Source organism: Ceratotherium simum, chromosome 1 (assembly GCF_057802395.1).
Source record: "Ceratotherium simum simum isolate JZ-2026a chromosome 1, ASM5780239v1, whole genome shotgun sequence".
Lineage (NCBI taxonomy): Eukaryota > Metazoa > Chordata > Mammalia > Perissodactyla > Rhinocerotidae > Ceratotherium > Ceratotherium simum.
In genome coordinates this window covers 17,483,196-17,500,097 of record NC_141900.1, presented here as the reverse complement: position 1 = coordinate 17,500,097, position 16,902 = coordinate 17,483,196, and the positions used below count along the sequence as shown (strand labels likewise).

General features: G+C 38.8%; 1 protein-coding gene across 1 annotated transcript in view; it reads right to left on the bottom strand.

Annotated features, from left to right (window-relative positions):
• Positions 1-16,902, bottom strand: part of NRCAM (neuronal cell adhesion molecule) — a 273,400-nt gene that overhangs the window by 71,242 nt on the left and 185,256 nt on the right. The window contains exons 4-7 of the mRNA XM_087436969.1: positions 9,717-9,917; positions 4,798-4,903; positions 2,684-2,880; positions 1,423-1,545 (exon numbers count right to left, since the gene is read on the bottom strand). Of these exons, the coding sequence (XP_087293095.1) occupies positions 1,423-1,545; positions 2,684-2,880; positions 4,798-4,903; positions 9,717-9,822 (532 nt within the window). The 5' untranslated portion in view covers positions 9,823-9,917. The remainder of the gene's footprint in view (positions 1-1,422; positions 1,546-2,683; positions 2,881-4,797; positions 4,904-9,716; positions 9,918-16,902) is intronic.

Sequence of the window (16,902 nt, the reverse complement as noted above, 5' to 3'; positions counted from 1 at the left end):
GCACCTGTGCACTAACATGCATACATTGCTGACTAGAGCCCTGAATCTTCTTCTGACCCATGTAGCTCTGACTCCTCCTGCTGGGCATCTCCACAGGGATGTCTTACACATCTCACATCCAAAACCCTGGTTCTCTAGTCTCCATGCTACCTCTAAGGTAACATGCTAACCTATTAGCACAGGAGGTTTTGGAGGGTGGGAGAGGCAGAGCAACTAACAATTCCCTCAAGGATAGGGATGGGGTGGACAAATGTTAAATTGCCTAATGGATGACTTCATGTCTCTGTGCCTTGGTTTCCTCATCTGAGAAGTGGAAAGAATAATCAGACATGCCTCTTAGGGTTGTTGTAAAAAACTGATGAGATAGCCCACATAAAGTCCTTAGCAAAGGGACTGGCACTTAGTAAATGCCTAATAAATATTGGCTGTTGTCAGGGATAAAAAGCCAAAAACTGAATGAAAAAATATAGCACATCCAAAACAGCTTGATTTTCTCCTCTATGGGCTTCTGCTGTTTCAGGAAATGGCAATTCCATTTTATCAGTTGTTCAGTTTCAACTTTGTAGTTTGATTCCTTTCTCTCATGCCCCCAACTCGACCCCAACAAATCCCAGAGGATCCACCTTCAAAATATATGCAGAATTTGACCATTTCTCACCCACTCGCTGACACTACCTGCGACTAAGTCCCTATCAACTCTCGCCTGGATGACAGCAGTGGCCTCCTGACAGCTCTCCCCACTCTCCCTCTGGTCCTCTCCATTCTCCACACATGAACTGAAGTGATGCTACTGCTATTTATTTTGTTTCAGGTGGAGTCACTCCTTCAGTGTCTCCCTACTTCATTCAGAGCAAAATCAAAGCCCTTTGCATTGAGCCCCTGGACCTTTCTGACCTTTTCCATCACTCTCCCCCTTGGCTCACTCAGTCTGGCCACACTGGCCTTCCCGCTGCTTCTGACACACACCAGGGTGCTCCTGCCTTAGGGGCCAACATCAGTCTTCCCTTCCCACCCCTATACGAAGGCGCCTGCTTTGCTCTCTCATTCCTTTAAGTCTCTGGCTCAAAAGTCTGCTTATTTTTCTTCATAGCACTTATTGCCAACCGACACATGTTTTAAATGCATTTACCGTCTGCTTCCTTCTCCGCCCCCATCTATTTCCACTGCATAGAATACAAGCCCAGGGAAAGCAGGACATTTGTTTGATTTATTCAGAGTGGTGTCTGGTACATAGTAGGTGCTTAATAAAATCGAGTGAGTGAATGCAATGACATGCTGTTTATTTCAATGAGCATTTATTTTCCTGAGTATCTCTAAAACATTTTATAAACATTTTATGAATCACAAGAGGTAATAATTTATTGTGACAGCAAATAATCATAAGACCCTCAAGGAAAGAAAGTTCATGTTTTTAAAACTTACAATTATCCATCCAGAATATTATAGGTGGTGGTAATCCAATCGGAGGTCTGCAGGGAAGTACTAAAGACTGGCCATTTTGAAGCATTATTGGTTCAAGTTTTTCTTTGGTCCACAATGGAGACCCTACGAAATAAAACAATAACTTTTAAGATGTTTCTGCATTGAAAAATAAAAAAAGCACTAGAAAGAAAGACAAATCAAACTTTTAGGGAAATAGTAATTTAGAATTTATGTACATTAAGATAACAAGAAAATTTTTAAACATAGTGTCACAAGTAAAAAAAAAATGACAATTTTTATTCATTGCCATTTATAGTATAAATTCTGAGTCAGCAATTCCATGTCTAAGAATTTATATTAAATAAATCATTAGGAAGATACATAATTTCGCTACAAGCATGTTCTCCTCAAAAGAATGGAAAACACCTAAATATCAAAAGATTTGTTAAATAAGTAACTTGTACATCTATACCTTTGAATACCATACAGTATTATAAGTATACTTATTTATAAGACTGATGTGAGAAAACACATGACATGTAGATAAGTCATAAAAGGTTACAAATGAGTACTTCAGAATGAGCTCGCTTTAAACGCATACAGGCATACGTGCCTAGGAAAAATAGAAAGAGCTGGAATTATTTCCTTGAGTGGAAAGATTCATGAGTAATTTTTAAATTTCTTTTTTCTTTTATTTGTAATTAATTTTTTTCTATACTGAACACATATTACACATGTAATAAAAGAAAGTTTTTAAAATGACCAGAACTGCAAACGGTCACTGTTCTTTAAATTTATGCCCTTGGGTACTGACCACTGCAAAAACGACCCACAATGATATCAGGATAACGAGGCCACTCTATTTCCAGTGAAATTTTGAAACAAAAATGTTTAAAGAAATAACACTTAGACCTCAATTAGCCATTTCATACTGAATTTATTTCCATCTGGCTGTACGAAGTTTGCTCTTACATAAGATACATGAGAAACTAATAATTAGCTCAATTCAGGGAAGAAACACTTTTCTTACCCCTGGTGTTTTCTTCTGGACTTGTATAAAAGATGGATTGGGTTGGCAAAGCATTAGGCTGAGGAATTTAGGGTAAAGTGGAAGGAGCAATAATTTTCATGCAAAACAAAGTCAGAGTATAGGAATCAACGCCATTGCTTTCTTGTAATAGTATCTGGGTGATATAACACATGTTGAGTCTTGGAGCCGTACTTTAAAACGGGCCCTGTTTGACGGACAAGTCCCACTTACTGGATGGACGCACGACAATGTTATTAGAAACGGCAGCTCCACGTTCATTCCTGGCTGTACACTGATAGACTCCCTCATAGGTCTCTGCTTTCCCTTCGCTCATGATGTTGATGATGAGGGTTCCTGAGCCGGGCTTCATGGCGACAAGAGGGTCTTTATCTACGTCAAAATGAGTCCCATTTCGGGTCCAGGAGAAGCTGCCCAACACATAAGGGATTAAGCTTGTTAACAGTCCAGAAAAACAGGATTACTTAACTCTTTAACAAATTACTTGCAGTTTTATGGGTTACTAGAAATAATTATTAGATTTTAGTATTCAGTAAAAGAGCAATAGGCTCCAGACCTAACTGTTTCATTGAATCAGGACTTAGAAAAAGTGCTGGCCATACATTTTAAGGTACGTGTCTTCATTAGAACTAGCTGAAATCGGACTCAATAAAGAAATCATGCACACAAATTGCCTGTCATTTTTCAAAGAAAAATACAGGAAGCAGGCCTCTGAGGCACACTCTCTTAGAGCTTTATTAGCATTTTTATTGTAAACTCCATTGTTCATAGAGTTGATAACCTGTCTATAAAAATTTGCTCTGGGCTGAAATGTGACAAGAAAGGCCTTCACAAGTACTAATATATGTGTGTGTTTAAAAGTGATCAGACCATTTCAAGTTACCAAAATGCAAAGTCTATGTTGGGAGGAGGGGAAGAAATATGACTTCAGTGGGTGTTTTAAATATTGGTTATCAAAAGTGGTAATTCTATATAAAATATATTTTGAGAATTTTTAATTCTAGATATGATTTTGTAAATTCCTTAGGAAGTATTTCAAATTGTCAACCGAAATTCTTCTTTCTCAGTTTTATTTATAGAAAAGATTGCCTTATATAAAAGTCACAGTGCTCATGTAGTTAAATACTCTATAACTAGTCACAAATCAACAATGGCCATGCTCATACAGAGGCATGAATCTCTCAACTTTACTCTGCTTTCCAGGCTCACTTGGACTTCCTTTCCCACTGCTTATCCTATTTATAGCAGTGGTTGTCATTGCTAGAGGGGGAGGTGGTGATGGTGGGTGCTACTGGCATATAGTAGGTAGAGGCCAGGGATGCTGCTAAATGTCCTGCAATGCACAGCACAGCCCCCATCCCCAAAACAAAAAATTATCTGGCCCACAATATCAGTAGTGCTGAGGTGGGGAAATGGTGCCTTACAGAGAGTCACAGGAGGTATTAAGTAGGTGTGAAACCAAAGGGGAACTCCATCAAATGACATCACATTAAGGTCTGAGTGCCAGAGGGTTTCTAACCATACGGTAGAATATATTGTTCTGAAGCAAACCTTTGATGCAAGTTTTTGATATACTTAAGTAATTAGTACCAGTTAATTTTTTCTCAGGTGCCAGTCTGTGATATTTTGTTAAGACTGGTAATAGACAAACTCAGAAATAAAATATTTAGAAACTTTCACTTCTTTATTCCTTAAAAATCCACACTATACTCTAATAATAATAATAATCCAGCTCTCCACAACTCCCATATATTACTGGACAAGTTACAGATCATTCACTAATTAGCTGCAGAACCTTGGCTAAGTAACCTAGCAGTACTGGGTAACAGATTCCCATCTATAAAATATATTGGTTGGACCAGATAATCTCTGATGTCTCTCCCAACTCTAAAATGCTATGCAGCGCTCATGCCAAGATCCATATGGAAAATCCTGAGTCCTGAACCCTGCCAAGCTTGGAAAACCACCTAGAACTATTTTGTAGATGTCTATAGAGCTAGGAGAGATCTTAGAAGTCATCAAATTCAACTTCTTTATTTTACAGGTAAAGAAACTGAGGCCCAGAGGAAATGGATTTGTCCATGTGATGATGCCATTAGAGCCATTAAACTATTTTTCCACACCTTCCCACAATTTTTGAGCATTTCGCAGAAGGGTATGAGTACAGAAATGCAATCATCTGGGTTTTTAAGAAGAACAAACTGACTTTAATTAAGCAGAGACACAAAACAATGAACCTACAAATGATACTTTAGAGATATGCAGGATCTGAAATTAACGTCAATCTTAGTATCAATGCTAACCATAACAAAGGAAAGCACACTCACCTGGGAGGAGGTTTCCCTTTGGCCTCACACTGGATTACAATATTCTCCCGAGGGTCAATAATGTAATCTTTTGGAGACTGTTGAGTAATGGTTGGAGGCTGTACCACTTAATTGTAGAAAGAAGAACAATGTAAAGAAATAAAGCATTTAGTATCCCAATAGCAATCATTTTTTTCTATATTAAAGTCACTTACCCTAGACCGAACCCCCTCGAAAATCTTTTAGTAATTTCTACTGTGGCAGCACACACCTCACTAGACTTTTAACTTAAAAGTCTCCTAAAACTTTGAAGTCAAGGCATAACTTCCTTCTGGCAATTTTATATGCACTCACAAAGCCCACTTTCCCTCACTATAAGTTTGGGAAAATAATTACCAATACAAGCTTAAAATTAAGACCATTTCGTTTCTGATGTAACAATGAGAAATTCCTCTTATTCCTTTGGTTCAAACAATGCCTTTCAATGAAATTTAAGTTATGAGGTAAATTTGCATTTCTTAGGAAAGAGTAACTGACTTACAGTTCATTAGTGTGCTAATGTAAATTAATATATGTTGGGAACAAATAAATTTGACTCATTAATATTAAAAAGATGGTTAAATTAGAGACTTGACACGTCTTATTAGAGCCAGGAGGTAGGTGGCTACTAGGAACAAAGATAAAACAGTCTTATTTAGAAGATAAATGGAATTGTGAAGTTCTCTGTGATAGAAGACAATATTTCCATTTCACTCTGGAAACTGTTATCTGATCATTTATTATCAGATTGTAGGGGGAGACTGTTCTGATCCAGAACAATTTAATCTGAAGAGTTGGTTCTAATCTAATGTCCAAAATCTAACGTCCAATGCTGTAATCTAAGATTACCATGTCCTTCTTCTGGTGAAATCAGAAGCACAGAGTGTTAGAACAGGAAGGGACTGGAGATACAATGTATTTCAACTTCTTTTGTTGCTCAGGGCAGCAAAATAGCTTGACTAGGAAAGCACTAAGCAGAGAAAAGAATCAAATTCTCCTGGTAGGAGCCACTGCCTTGCACAACTCCAGGAAGAGCTATTTACATGGATCAGTGGTTCTCAATCAGGGGCAATTTGCCCCCACCTCTCAGGGGACATGTGGCCACATCTGGAAACAATTTTGGTTGTCACCACTGGGGTCGGGGGTGGTACTGGCATCTGGCGGGTAGAGGCCAAGGATGCTGCTAAACATCTTACAAGGTGCAGAACTGCCCCCGCAACAAAGACTTCTCTGGATCATTTAAGTGTTTCATATTCTGGAGCTTCCCTTTCCTCCTGCCCATGCTCTATGCTTCCTTTGTGAAAACTCTTCCACCTGCCAACCAAGTGTTTCACAAAGCTTAACAACTGCCCTCTGCTTTTATCTTTCTTTACTACGGTTAATCGTTGCCAGGGCTAAATTTGTCACTTCCATGTCTAATGTCTTATAAATCTGCAAACATGGTTCTATTCTCTTGCTTTGTCTCCAATCTTGTTGCTGTCCACCAGACATCTCTTACTAAATATCCAACTGACACCTAAAATACAGATCAAAAGCTAAACTCATTATTGTGATCATTTATTGTGTACCTATTAAATGCAGGATACTGGACAGTGTCAATTTCCCCTCCCTTTAGCAAGATCCATCCCCCCCTTACCCTCTTGCTCAGCCAGCTGCTCTTTCCAGCCTCCACCACTATACACAGAACCCTCTTTCTTCCAGCCCCATCAGTTCCCAGTGCTGGTTAGCAGTTTGGTCTGGTAGAGAAGAGCTAGTCTGTTTGTGTCTTACCAGCCATGAGACTTCAAGCAACTTTATTAACTTCTGTAAGCCCTACTTTCCTTAGAGGGAAAATGGGGTTTAAAAGTAGCATCTACCTCCTCCCTCCTTGTGCTTTTCTGTGAGTGACAGAGGTGCAAGTCTGGTTGTTTCACACCCAGAACTTCTATCCATATGTCTGCAACAGAGCCAGCTTAGATGCCACTCCTAACTGCCAGGGGTTTACTGTCTAGCCGTACCTATTTGAACAGTGTTTAGGTCACCTGGCAACTAACAAATGCTTTGAAGTAATAAAGGAAAAAGGTGATTTTACATAATTTTCTCGGTTAATGCCCTATCAAAGGATTTTTCAGATGCCTAAAACTTTTTTAGGTAGATGATAGACGCTGCCCAGCTCTCAGAGGCAGCAGAAGTCTTTGCTTACAGCGACCCACTCAGAAACGATGTGAGTGGAGGCTGCTTATTTGTCTTGAGCACACTTCCAAACAGTAAGCAAATTCACTGGGTCACTATACTGATGACACCTAGAAACACTAGTCTACCCAGTCCTGCAGCCTGAAGAAATATAAGAGGGCGTAGAGCTGTTGACTTGGGTGAAGCATCTGCACGCACCCACCTTCTAGAAGATACCAAAAGACATATCTTTATTCCAGCAAGCATTTAGAATCAGACAGTCATTCTCTTTAAATTTTGTGAATTTTCTCATTGAGTTACATCAGATGTGAATGAAGCTTGGAAGTTAGTAGAGCAGAATATTGGTAAAAGAAAAAGAGTATTAATACCTGAGTCTTCAGAATTCATGCAGGGAATATATTAAACTTGCTTCTTGGTATTTAAATGCAATGTTTAGCCACAGTAAATACACATGCTTAAAGAGACGTTAGGCACAAAACACACAAAATTGTGCACTTAATTCCCAGTATCAATTCAAAAACAAACACATGGTCAAATTTTCACACTGCCTGGTAATTACAGAAAGACACTTACAATCTTCAAGAAGTTTTGCTTTTTCCCCATCAATATCAGCAGATGAGTGGGCAAACAGGATTAAAGAAAACCAGATGTTAGTAACAAGAACGTTAGAACCCTGAAGATAAAAGGGGCATCTTATCTATTTGATTTGACCTAAAAAACCAGTACAGCAAAGGTTGAAGTTGTGAGAGAAAGAAACTCCCATTAATGGTTTTGTTTATTCCTGCAGCATCTATCTCACATAAACCTATGGGAGAACAAAGAGAATGCTATAGGCAAAAAATGATCCTTCCAGGAATAGGAATGGCTAATTCCATTCCATACATGTTGTGCTGGACAAGTAATTATGTTCGATTTGAAAAATCGCTGAAATCTACAATTAATCTGAGTTGTCACATACTGTGTAGTGTCTGATCCTATTATCCCAGACATCACTATGCACATGGTAATAATACCTAACAATGGGACATCGCTATAATGACAGTGCTCCATCCAAGTCAAATCCAACACTGATTTTAGGGTTTTATATTTCTATGGTTAATCCCCAAGTCAGTAATTGAACTTTTCAGACTGTTAGTATACTTCTGCTTCAGAATTTCTCAATCACCAGGGATTGCTAGTACCCACGCCAAGAAGCAGCTCATGTAGAAGGGGTGGAAGGAATAGGGGCAGGGGAGAAATGACAATTGTATATAATTCAAACGATTCTGCAGTGCTGCCTGTCGTTATTACTTGCAAAGGTTAATGCAGGAGCACCTGGGTTGTCCACGACTTTCTTTTCATCGTGGTTCTGCCTCTTCTCCATTAGCAGCGATAACTGAGTTAGCCTTAGGTGACTGTTTCCCTCTGATTGTCAGATTGAGCAGTCAGATTAAGGGGGAATATATTTAACACAAGAGAGAACAAAAGCATTTCTCTCAAGTGCTTTTCTTTCTCTCCTATATATCTGTTAGGGAAAATGCTTACTTAGGCATTCCAACAGGCTTAACCATTCATATATATATATATATCTTCAGAATTGAAATTAAGGTCATTGAATGAATATGTTTTGACAATAAGTAAAATATTGCATTTTATTATACTTTAGATGCACAGCAAAGGAAGTCAACAAAGTGTGGGGCAAACCACATCTCTTCTAATGTCTTCCCATAGGCAATTGCAACCTCTTTGGCAAAAAATGACATCCCAACAACTGAACAGCCCCAGGAAAGTGCCATCTTCCTTGCACCTTGGAAAGTCTGCCAAACAGATGTTCTATTCAGGAAGCTAATGGATTTAAAGAGGTCATGCAGATTAGGGATAAAGGAAAATCAATTCTGAAGTACAGTAATTGTCCAAATTGAAAAGTCTGCTTTCTATTGCAGGAAAAGTAACCACTTGGAACCCAGCATTATCTTTATTTTTCACAAACAGGCCACCCAGCCCAGGGAGAGTTCAGCACTTACTTTACTATCAGGAAAAGGGTGGGCTAATACAGTAGCTGTTACTTGCTCCATTTTAAATAGTGTTTTTGCAGATGACTTGTTTTATTCTCAAAATTTACATCTTGATCTTTGATCACGTTTTTTAAACCAAAAATGACCTTTCACTAGGCTTTAGATATGATACATTTCCTAGATCTAGACTCGTAGTTAAGATTCAAAATTTGAAAGTGAATTTTGCCTTGTCTGAATCAAGAGAAATGAATTATGGATAGTTTGGTGATACAGAGGGGGGTGGGGTTGGCCGAGAGACCATTCCGTAATCTCTTCCAGAGCACTCAGCATCTGAAGGGAGAGGGTGGAGAAGTGGGGAGGTCTCCAGGATTGCTTTAAAGTGATTCATACAGTTTTCTTGCAGGACTGCTTCTACAAAGAGTTGCCTGTTGGGAGGATCAGGGCAGCACACAATGCACTCCTTCTCAGGCCAGCCCCACCGTGGTACACAAAAGGCATCTGAGGGGGAAGAAGGATAATGATAAGGAGGGGACAGTGTGTCTGACCGTTTCAATGGCCATTTCTATGGGGTGCTTCTTTATAAACACCAGGTGCTGAAGGTAACAGCCAAATTAATTTTGATTAGCTTTTCAGTATCACACAGACATCTTCTCCACTCACACAGTTCAGAGCGATGGTAAATGCTGGGGAGGTTTTGATTCTGGGGCCTAACAGCTTTAAAACGTTAATACTTACGATCAAGAGGTACTTCCAGTGCACTAATCATCTGGCACAGGAAGAGAATCAGGGGCGCTCTGCCTGCAGATAAGCACTTCTTTTTCGGCATTATTTTAAGCTGCATTAGCTTAACTCCCGCTGAGACCCACAAACTGAATTTCCTTTTCTTCTTTCACAAGAGATTTGTGTGCAACGTTTAAATAATTTTCATGCAGGGAACTAAAAAAGGATAGAATAAGAATTATAGTGTATTAAAAAGAAGGAAATGAAGAGCGGAAGTCTGCAGCACAGAAAATCAGTCCTGTATTATACATAAACTCTAAAAGGGAGCCAACTTTTAAATATTTAACTCTCAAGACTGGAATAATCATTTATTCACAGATCAGCCAAAATCAGGTCAGAAATATTTGTAGTGATGTCAAGCAAAATCTGTCTACTTTGCCATTCATATGGTTTTTCCATTTTAAATACCTGCATTTATATCAGAGGCTACCATGTCGTTCCTAATTGATCAGGAAAACTTGGCTTATAAATCAGTTAGAAAGTGTGACTTTAGAGGGGAGACCTAATGGCTTCTCCATTCTAGAGATTATCTCTGGGAAACTTCAGGGCATTGTTGCAAATTCACTTCAAATCCCAAACACTGATATACCAGCTGAATCACCGACAATTCCAGCCGTCCCCATCTCTCACCTAGACTACAGCAACAGATAAGCTCTGAGTTCCAGGCCTTCTTCACCGCAGTCACCCTCCTGAACAGTGCTGATTAATTTTTCCTAAAGGGTCTTCCTCAGTATATCCTTAAACAGGTAATTTAAAAAAACCCTCATTGATCTGGCCTCACTTTATCCTACAGACCTTATTTCCTCCTATTTCCTTATAACTATTATTTTGTTTGATGGTCTGTTTCTGTTTTTCCTTCTTGAGTCAATCCTTCAACATGCCTTGAATTTTCCCACTTTCTTGCCTTTGTTTATTCTATTCCTTTTTCTTGGAACGCTCTCTCCACCATATTTCCTTATCAAAGTCCAATTTATTTCTTAATAGATCAGTTAAAAATGAAACATTAGCTGATCACGCAAACTAGAAGTCATTTCACCCCCTCAGAATTCCTGAAATTCCTTGTTTTAATCATCACGTATATTATACAGATAGACACAGAGATAAATAGACTTTTTTGTGTGTGTGCATGCTCTCTCCCCTACACCTTCAGGCAAAGATTGTGCCTCTCCCATCTTTGTGTCCTTCTCCCATCACCTAATATAGTGTGCCTTGTACAAGAAAGTGTTCATTGTACACAGGACAGCATGAGCACAAACAGAATACAGACCTCCGTTCCACAGCAGCCTCCCACCTGGAATGATAGGTTTGATCACGTCTTCTCATTAATGAAGGAGGTGGGAGTGACCAATGATTCTCTCGAGAAGGTAGGAGAGATGTTATTATTACAAACTAGACTAGCTTCCACAGCTTAATTACTGAATTATTTGTGTGATTTTTATTCTTTGTGTAATTGTGTATTTTTATAATGTTCATCTTTCCCACTAAACTGAAAGCCTCCTAAGGATAGGGACTGAATCTTTCCTGTTCTCCATTGTGTCCCCAGAGCCCATCACAGTGCCTGGCACATGACAGGGAGTAAACAGATATTTGTAGGAAAAAATTAAGAGAGGAATGGGGAAAGAAACAGAGACTTAAGATCCTTGAAGATGAAGTTGTATTCAGATAGACAATCTGACCACAGTCTACCTAAGGCTATATTTATATTTACACTACTTAGTTTAAAAACCAAACTCTTGTCAATATGGTCAAATTAGTTGTCATGTCATACCTGTGTGTGGAATAGAGCTTAAAATATATAAAAAGAAAATGAAACAATGCTGAAAAGATGTGTTTTGCTAGCAACTGAATTCTGATTTGAACCTGATTACAACTGCAGTTGGACACTTCTTGCTAAACAAATACAAAGAAAGAACTTAATATGCTAAACATAGACATTCTACATGCATAAATACTATTTTGTGAATGAAACATCCATAACTATGTGGTTTCATTTAAGATGCAGAAAATTTGTCTTTCCATATCATAATATATAAACAATCATGTCCATTAAACATCGAGAGGCAGGTATAGAAGTTCACCCAACCATTTCTAACCAAAATATAAACCAGACTGTCTTTCTCTATGTGCAAAGCATATCTATACCATTTAATCAAATTTACATAGGTCTCTCATGATTTTCCTGTTGAAATGTTAATTCTGAGTTTACACACAAGCTTCAGGGAAAATAAAAATAAATGTCACAAATGGTACTAAAACAAGTTGATGTTGCACACTACACATATGGAGAGAAAACTACAGCGTCAAACACTGAGATGGCAAATGGCATACCTGCCTGATCTGTGCGTCTAGCTAATCAAGTTTATTCAATTTAAGTGCCTAGCTCTCTGAAGAGGTGCTAGACAACTAAAACACTTTCTAAAAGATGTACTAATAAATTGTAGTGCCTGTAACATCTTAAGCAACTACATACAATTTCTGTTGTAAGTTCTTCATTTATTATTTATTTTGTCTGGGTGCCTTAACTACTCATCAAACAGATAAAACCATTAGACAACTTTATATAAAAGAAAGTATTATTCAACCTGCTTTACCTTTTCAGAGTATATATGGAATAAAATATTACACATTAAATCACAGCTTTGTATAAATAAAAAAATAAAAAATGTAAGAAAAATTGAGAAAGCACTTACTTAAAGAGACATGAGTAAATCGTCACGAGAGGAGGTCACGAGCTACGGTAACTGAATATGTGGTCCCTCTTCAGAAGCTGTGAGTTAACTGCACCAGTAGCCACAAAATCGTCTCCAGTGTAGGTTCTTTTGGGGGAGGACAAAGCAATGACCCAGCCCATCCTCTGAATCCTGCCCATGGAAAATCACTCACTCCTCCTACGTAGGCTATCATAGGTGAGAAACCCAATGCCCAAGGACAGCCTTTGGGCCCCAGCACTCGGTCAAGGTAAAAATCAAATACAGCTATAGATTGAGCTTTCGCTCTGTAGGAGTAACATGCTCTGCATGGCTCACAAAGGAAAACCACTGCTTCTGCACTCTCAGTATTGTTATCAACGCCCTGCCCTCCTAGGAGCCTATCTGTCTTGTAGTTGACTTTGGAAAATGATGGTCATTCTCTCTTACATGAGAACCATGAGCTAAAACTAAGTTGCTTATGCCATTACATTAAAATGAATGAAACCCCAATTTGAAATAGCAGCATCAGGTTTAGTCAAGGCTAAAGAGTACGCTAATACAATATAACTTGTAATTTGCAAAAAATATTTGCCACAGACACTTTAAAGCATGCTTGAATGAGACAAAGAGTAGGTTCCTCTTTAAAATATAAATTACCCTGATATTTAAAACCACATATATTGTTAAAATGACCCAGAGTAATGACAAACAGTAAAGCCTTTTAATATTTCACTTCATTTAACTCCATTCAAAGCAACTTTTCACCTATTACCTATAGGACCTCTGAAACAGAGGGAAAAAAATCTCCCTTCTTCAGTAAACTTTTCATTATTAGAAAAGAAATGCAATTCAAGGTTCCCTTACTTCTTTTTGTCTAAAATTCATATTAAACCATAGAGCACAATGTTCCCCTGCATTATTTACCATATATTTTAAAAGAAAAATCTAAAGTTTTGACAAAGGATTCATATTAAGCCCAAGAAACATAGCTCTCCTGTTGCTTATTTATGAAGCCTTGTCATTAGAAAGAAAATAATCTTTGTTTCACTTTCAAGTGAAAGATGAAATTATTTTAATTAAAAAATATATCAGCTCACTACCAGAATATGCATTACTTACCATTTCATTCTACTCTGTGCTCTTCAGCATTCCAGTACAGGCTGCTCGATGCTGACTGCACAATGTAACATGATCCACTCTCTAAGCCAATAAACAAATATGTTTATGTGACTGGATGCCCTTTAGCACACTAATTATTGCTTGGTGACCCATCAATGGCTGGCTTCACTGACTGGATAACTAACTGGGTGTGATATCACCTTGACTATGAAAGGGTTTTTCAGTAGTCAGCTCGGGACGTTAATTTTTTCTATTTTGTTAAATATTTACCATAAGGAATGAGCACATTAATGCCCATCCCTAGCCCATGCTTGTGCTTTTCAATCACAGATTTTGAGTTGGAGACTATGGAAGGAAGGTTAGAGAGAAATGGACAATGACTTCAGATAGTTAACACATCAACAAAGACTCAGTTAAATCTACACAACTACACTAACATCAATGTGCCTCAGAAAAAAGCAGTCTGCGATTATATGACTATAGAGATTGTAACAATCTCTTCAAATAACAAGGCAAACTTTGCGAAGCACCAAAGAACATGTTTCTAATTTCCTCCTAGTCTAAAAGGATCTCCCATAGTAGAGTTTCCACAAGGAATCTGGTAGCTAGAACCTGGAATAGTACTAAAGGAAAAGTGGACAATTAACAGATGGTTTTACCCAAATGACAGATGACAGAACACACCTTGATAATAGCTCACATCTCGACTCCTCACAGCACTATAACTAATTATCTTATTTGATATTCATAAAAACCCCAGAAAATAGGAAAGCAGGTATCATATCCATTTAATAGATGAGAAAAAAAAAAAATCCCGATGGCTCTTATTCATTGAGCACCATGCATGAACTTGTCTCATCTTCCCAACAACCCCAAAGATAAATTCTATTACACTTCCCAATTTGCTTAGAAGGAATCCAAGACTCGTGATGGTAAAGTCACCTGCTTAAGGACACACACACGGTATGTAAAGTGCCAGACCTAGAGCTCCAGTTCTTCTGAAAAGTTCTAGAGCTTTCAGCCATTTCACATTACTACATCCTGAGAGGCCCCTAGCATTTCCCTCCCTCTCATATCCTCTTATTTTGCATTTAGCCAATAAGCAAACAGAATTACCAAGTTTAGTCACTGACATTAGGAAAAACACATTAATGGTTTCTGAATATCTACATTAGATCTTCACAGTGTTGCCCATAGCACAACTTCAGGGGCCTCTTCACACTGGATTCCATGTGAACAGTACAGGTGAAACTGGACCACATGCTGGCCCTAGCCTTGTAAAGGAACCACAAGTTAGGACAATGTAGACAAGACACACTTGAAAAAGTTAATTTTAAAAGTAGACAATCTATGCACACAGTACAACATTCACAAGGTACAAAAAAACATATAATTCAAAGTAAGCAACCCAACAACCCAGTTTTTCCCTTAGGAGGGTTACTGTTACAAAGTTTGTGACTCCTTCTAGAGATATTTCATGCATAAAGAAAAATATATAAAACAATATTTTAAGGACCTCTTAGATTTAGACAATTTTTTTTTTTTTTTTTTGGTGAGGGAGATTGGCAATGAGCTAACATCCGTTGCCAATCTTCTTCTTATGGCTGAGGAAGATTGGCCCTGAGCTAACATCTGTGCCCATCTTCCTCTATTTTATATATGGGATGCAGCCACAGCACAGCTTGATGAGCAGAGTATAGGTCTGCACCCAGGATCAGAACCTGTGAACCCCAGGCCGCTGAAGCAGAGTGCGTGAACTTAACCACTATGCCACTGGGCCAGCCCCTAGACAATTTTTTAAAAGCCTTTTGGACAACAAAGTTAGATCATCAAAAATACCAATCAATTATTTGCAACACATGAAATTATTTGGATACTGGCTTTTTCACACCTCCTTTATTTAGTACAGCAATTTACAAGAAAGGAAATAGTAGACAATGGTATAATTGAGAGATCTAAGACAAAAGATAAAGCATGCTTAATGAAAAGTCCATATGTGTGAGACAAATAGTAACCTTGACCAAGGATAGCACCTGTTTCACACTTGTCCAGCCAGTTATCTGATGACAGTTGTCAGGATCAGCTTCAGGGCTGAGAAAGCTGACTGGAAAAGGAAGAATGGGTGGAATTAGAGAGAAAGGGAATAATACTTCTCAGAAGAAAGGGAATATCCTTCATCATTCCCACCTCCAAATCCAATCACAATTAGCTAAATAGAATGGAGAAACTATTCCACCCTGAATCCCTGCCATGCTCACAGTCTGTCTTTCTCCATTGACCCCACCATCCTGACCAAGGCTAGAAGAAGCAGGGTGGGTGTCTGACCCAAGGCAGCAGCCCTGTAGAGCCTGTAAGATGACTCAGCTGTTTGAGAGGGCTGAAGAATGACCAACGAAGTGGTAACAAATTCTTTTCTCATGAGGAGGGTGAGTATGAGGCAGAAAGAGAGTGAGTCAAGAGTTTGGAGCAGGAAAGGCCCAAGATCACACAGAGGCAAGGCAGCATGAGAAACCATGAATAAGCAGAGGATATGAGGTGTCAAGAGTGGAATGAAGCCAGTGGGCAGCAACAGGATCAGGAGAAATAGACAGCGAGTTGCTCAGTGACCGTGGCATTGGTGGAACACCTGACAGGTGATAACAAGCACCTGCTCCTCTTGCACTACAATAACCAGGCCTCTAAAACTCTTGGTATCCCAAATAATGTTCCCATTCTCTATGAGGTTTGCCAGAATAGTTGGTTGTGGTTGAAACATCTTCCTGTCTTTCTTCCATCTTGTGAATTCTAAAACAACCCTCCATTAACATGGCAGACTATGACCTTGGTGGTAACAGTTATCTCCTACAGGAAGCACTCATCCCAGCATCTGTGTCCTTGTATGGTCCCCTCTCACAATGACTCTGGGCTTGCCCCCGTGACCTACTTTGGCCAACGGAATTTTAGCAAAAATTATGCAAGCAGAGGTGTGATGAGCATTTGTACACTGGGGCTTATCCTCTTGTGATGTTCCCTCTGGGAAGTTTGAGCTAGATTACTGAATGATGAGAGGCCAGTGGAAAGAGACCCTGAGAGATGAAAGACCATCTTGGACTTTCTGGCCCCAACTGAGCTCCCAGCTGAAAGCAGCTGAGTAAGGGACTTGTTAAACCACATGCAACAGAAGAACCAGATGTTAACCATCTGAGGGTTAACAAACCCTCAGAATTATGAGAAACAATAAATTGTTATTGTTTTAAGCCACAAAGTTTTGGGGTGGTTTGTTACATAGCAAAGATATCTGAAATAATTAATTAAGATAAACAGAGAATGGATGTTTCTTACAATCAGAAAGA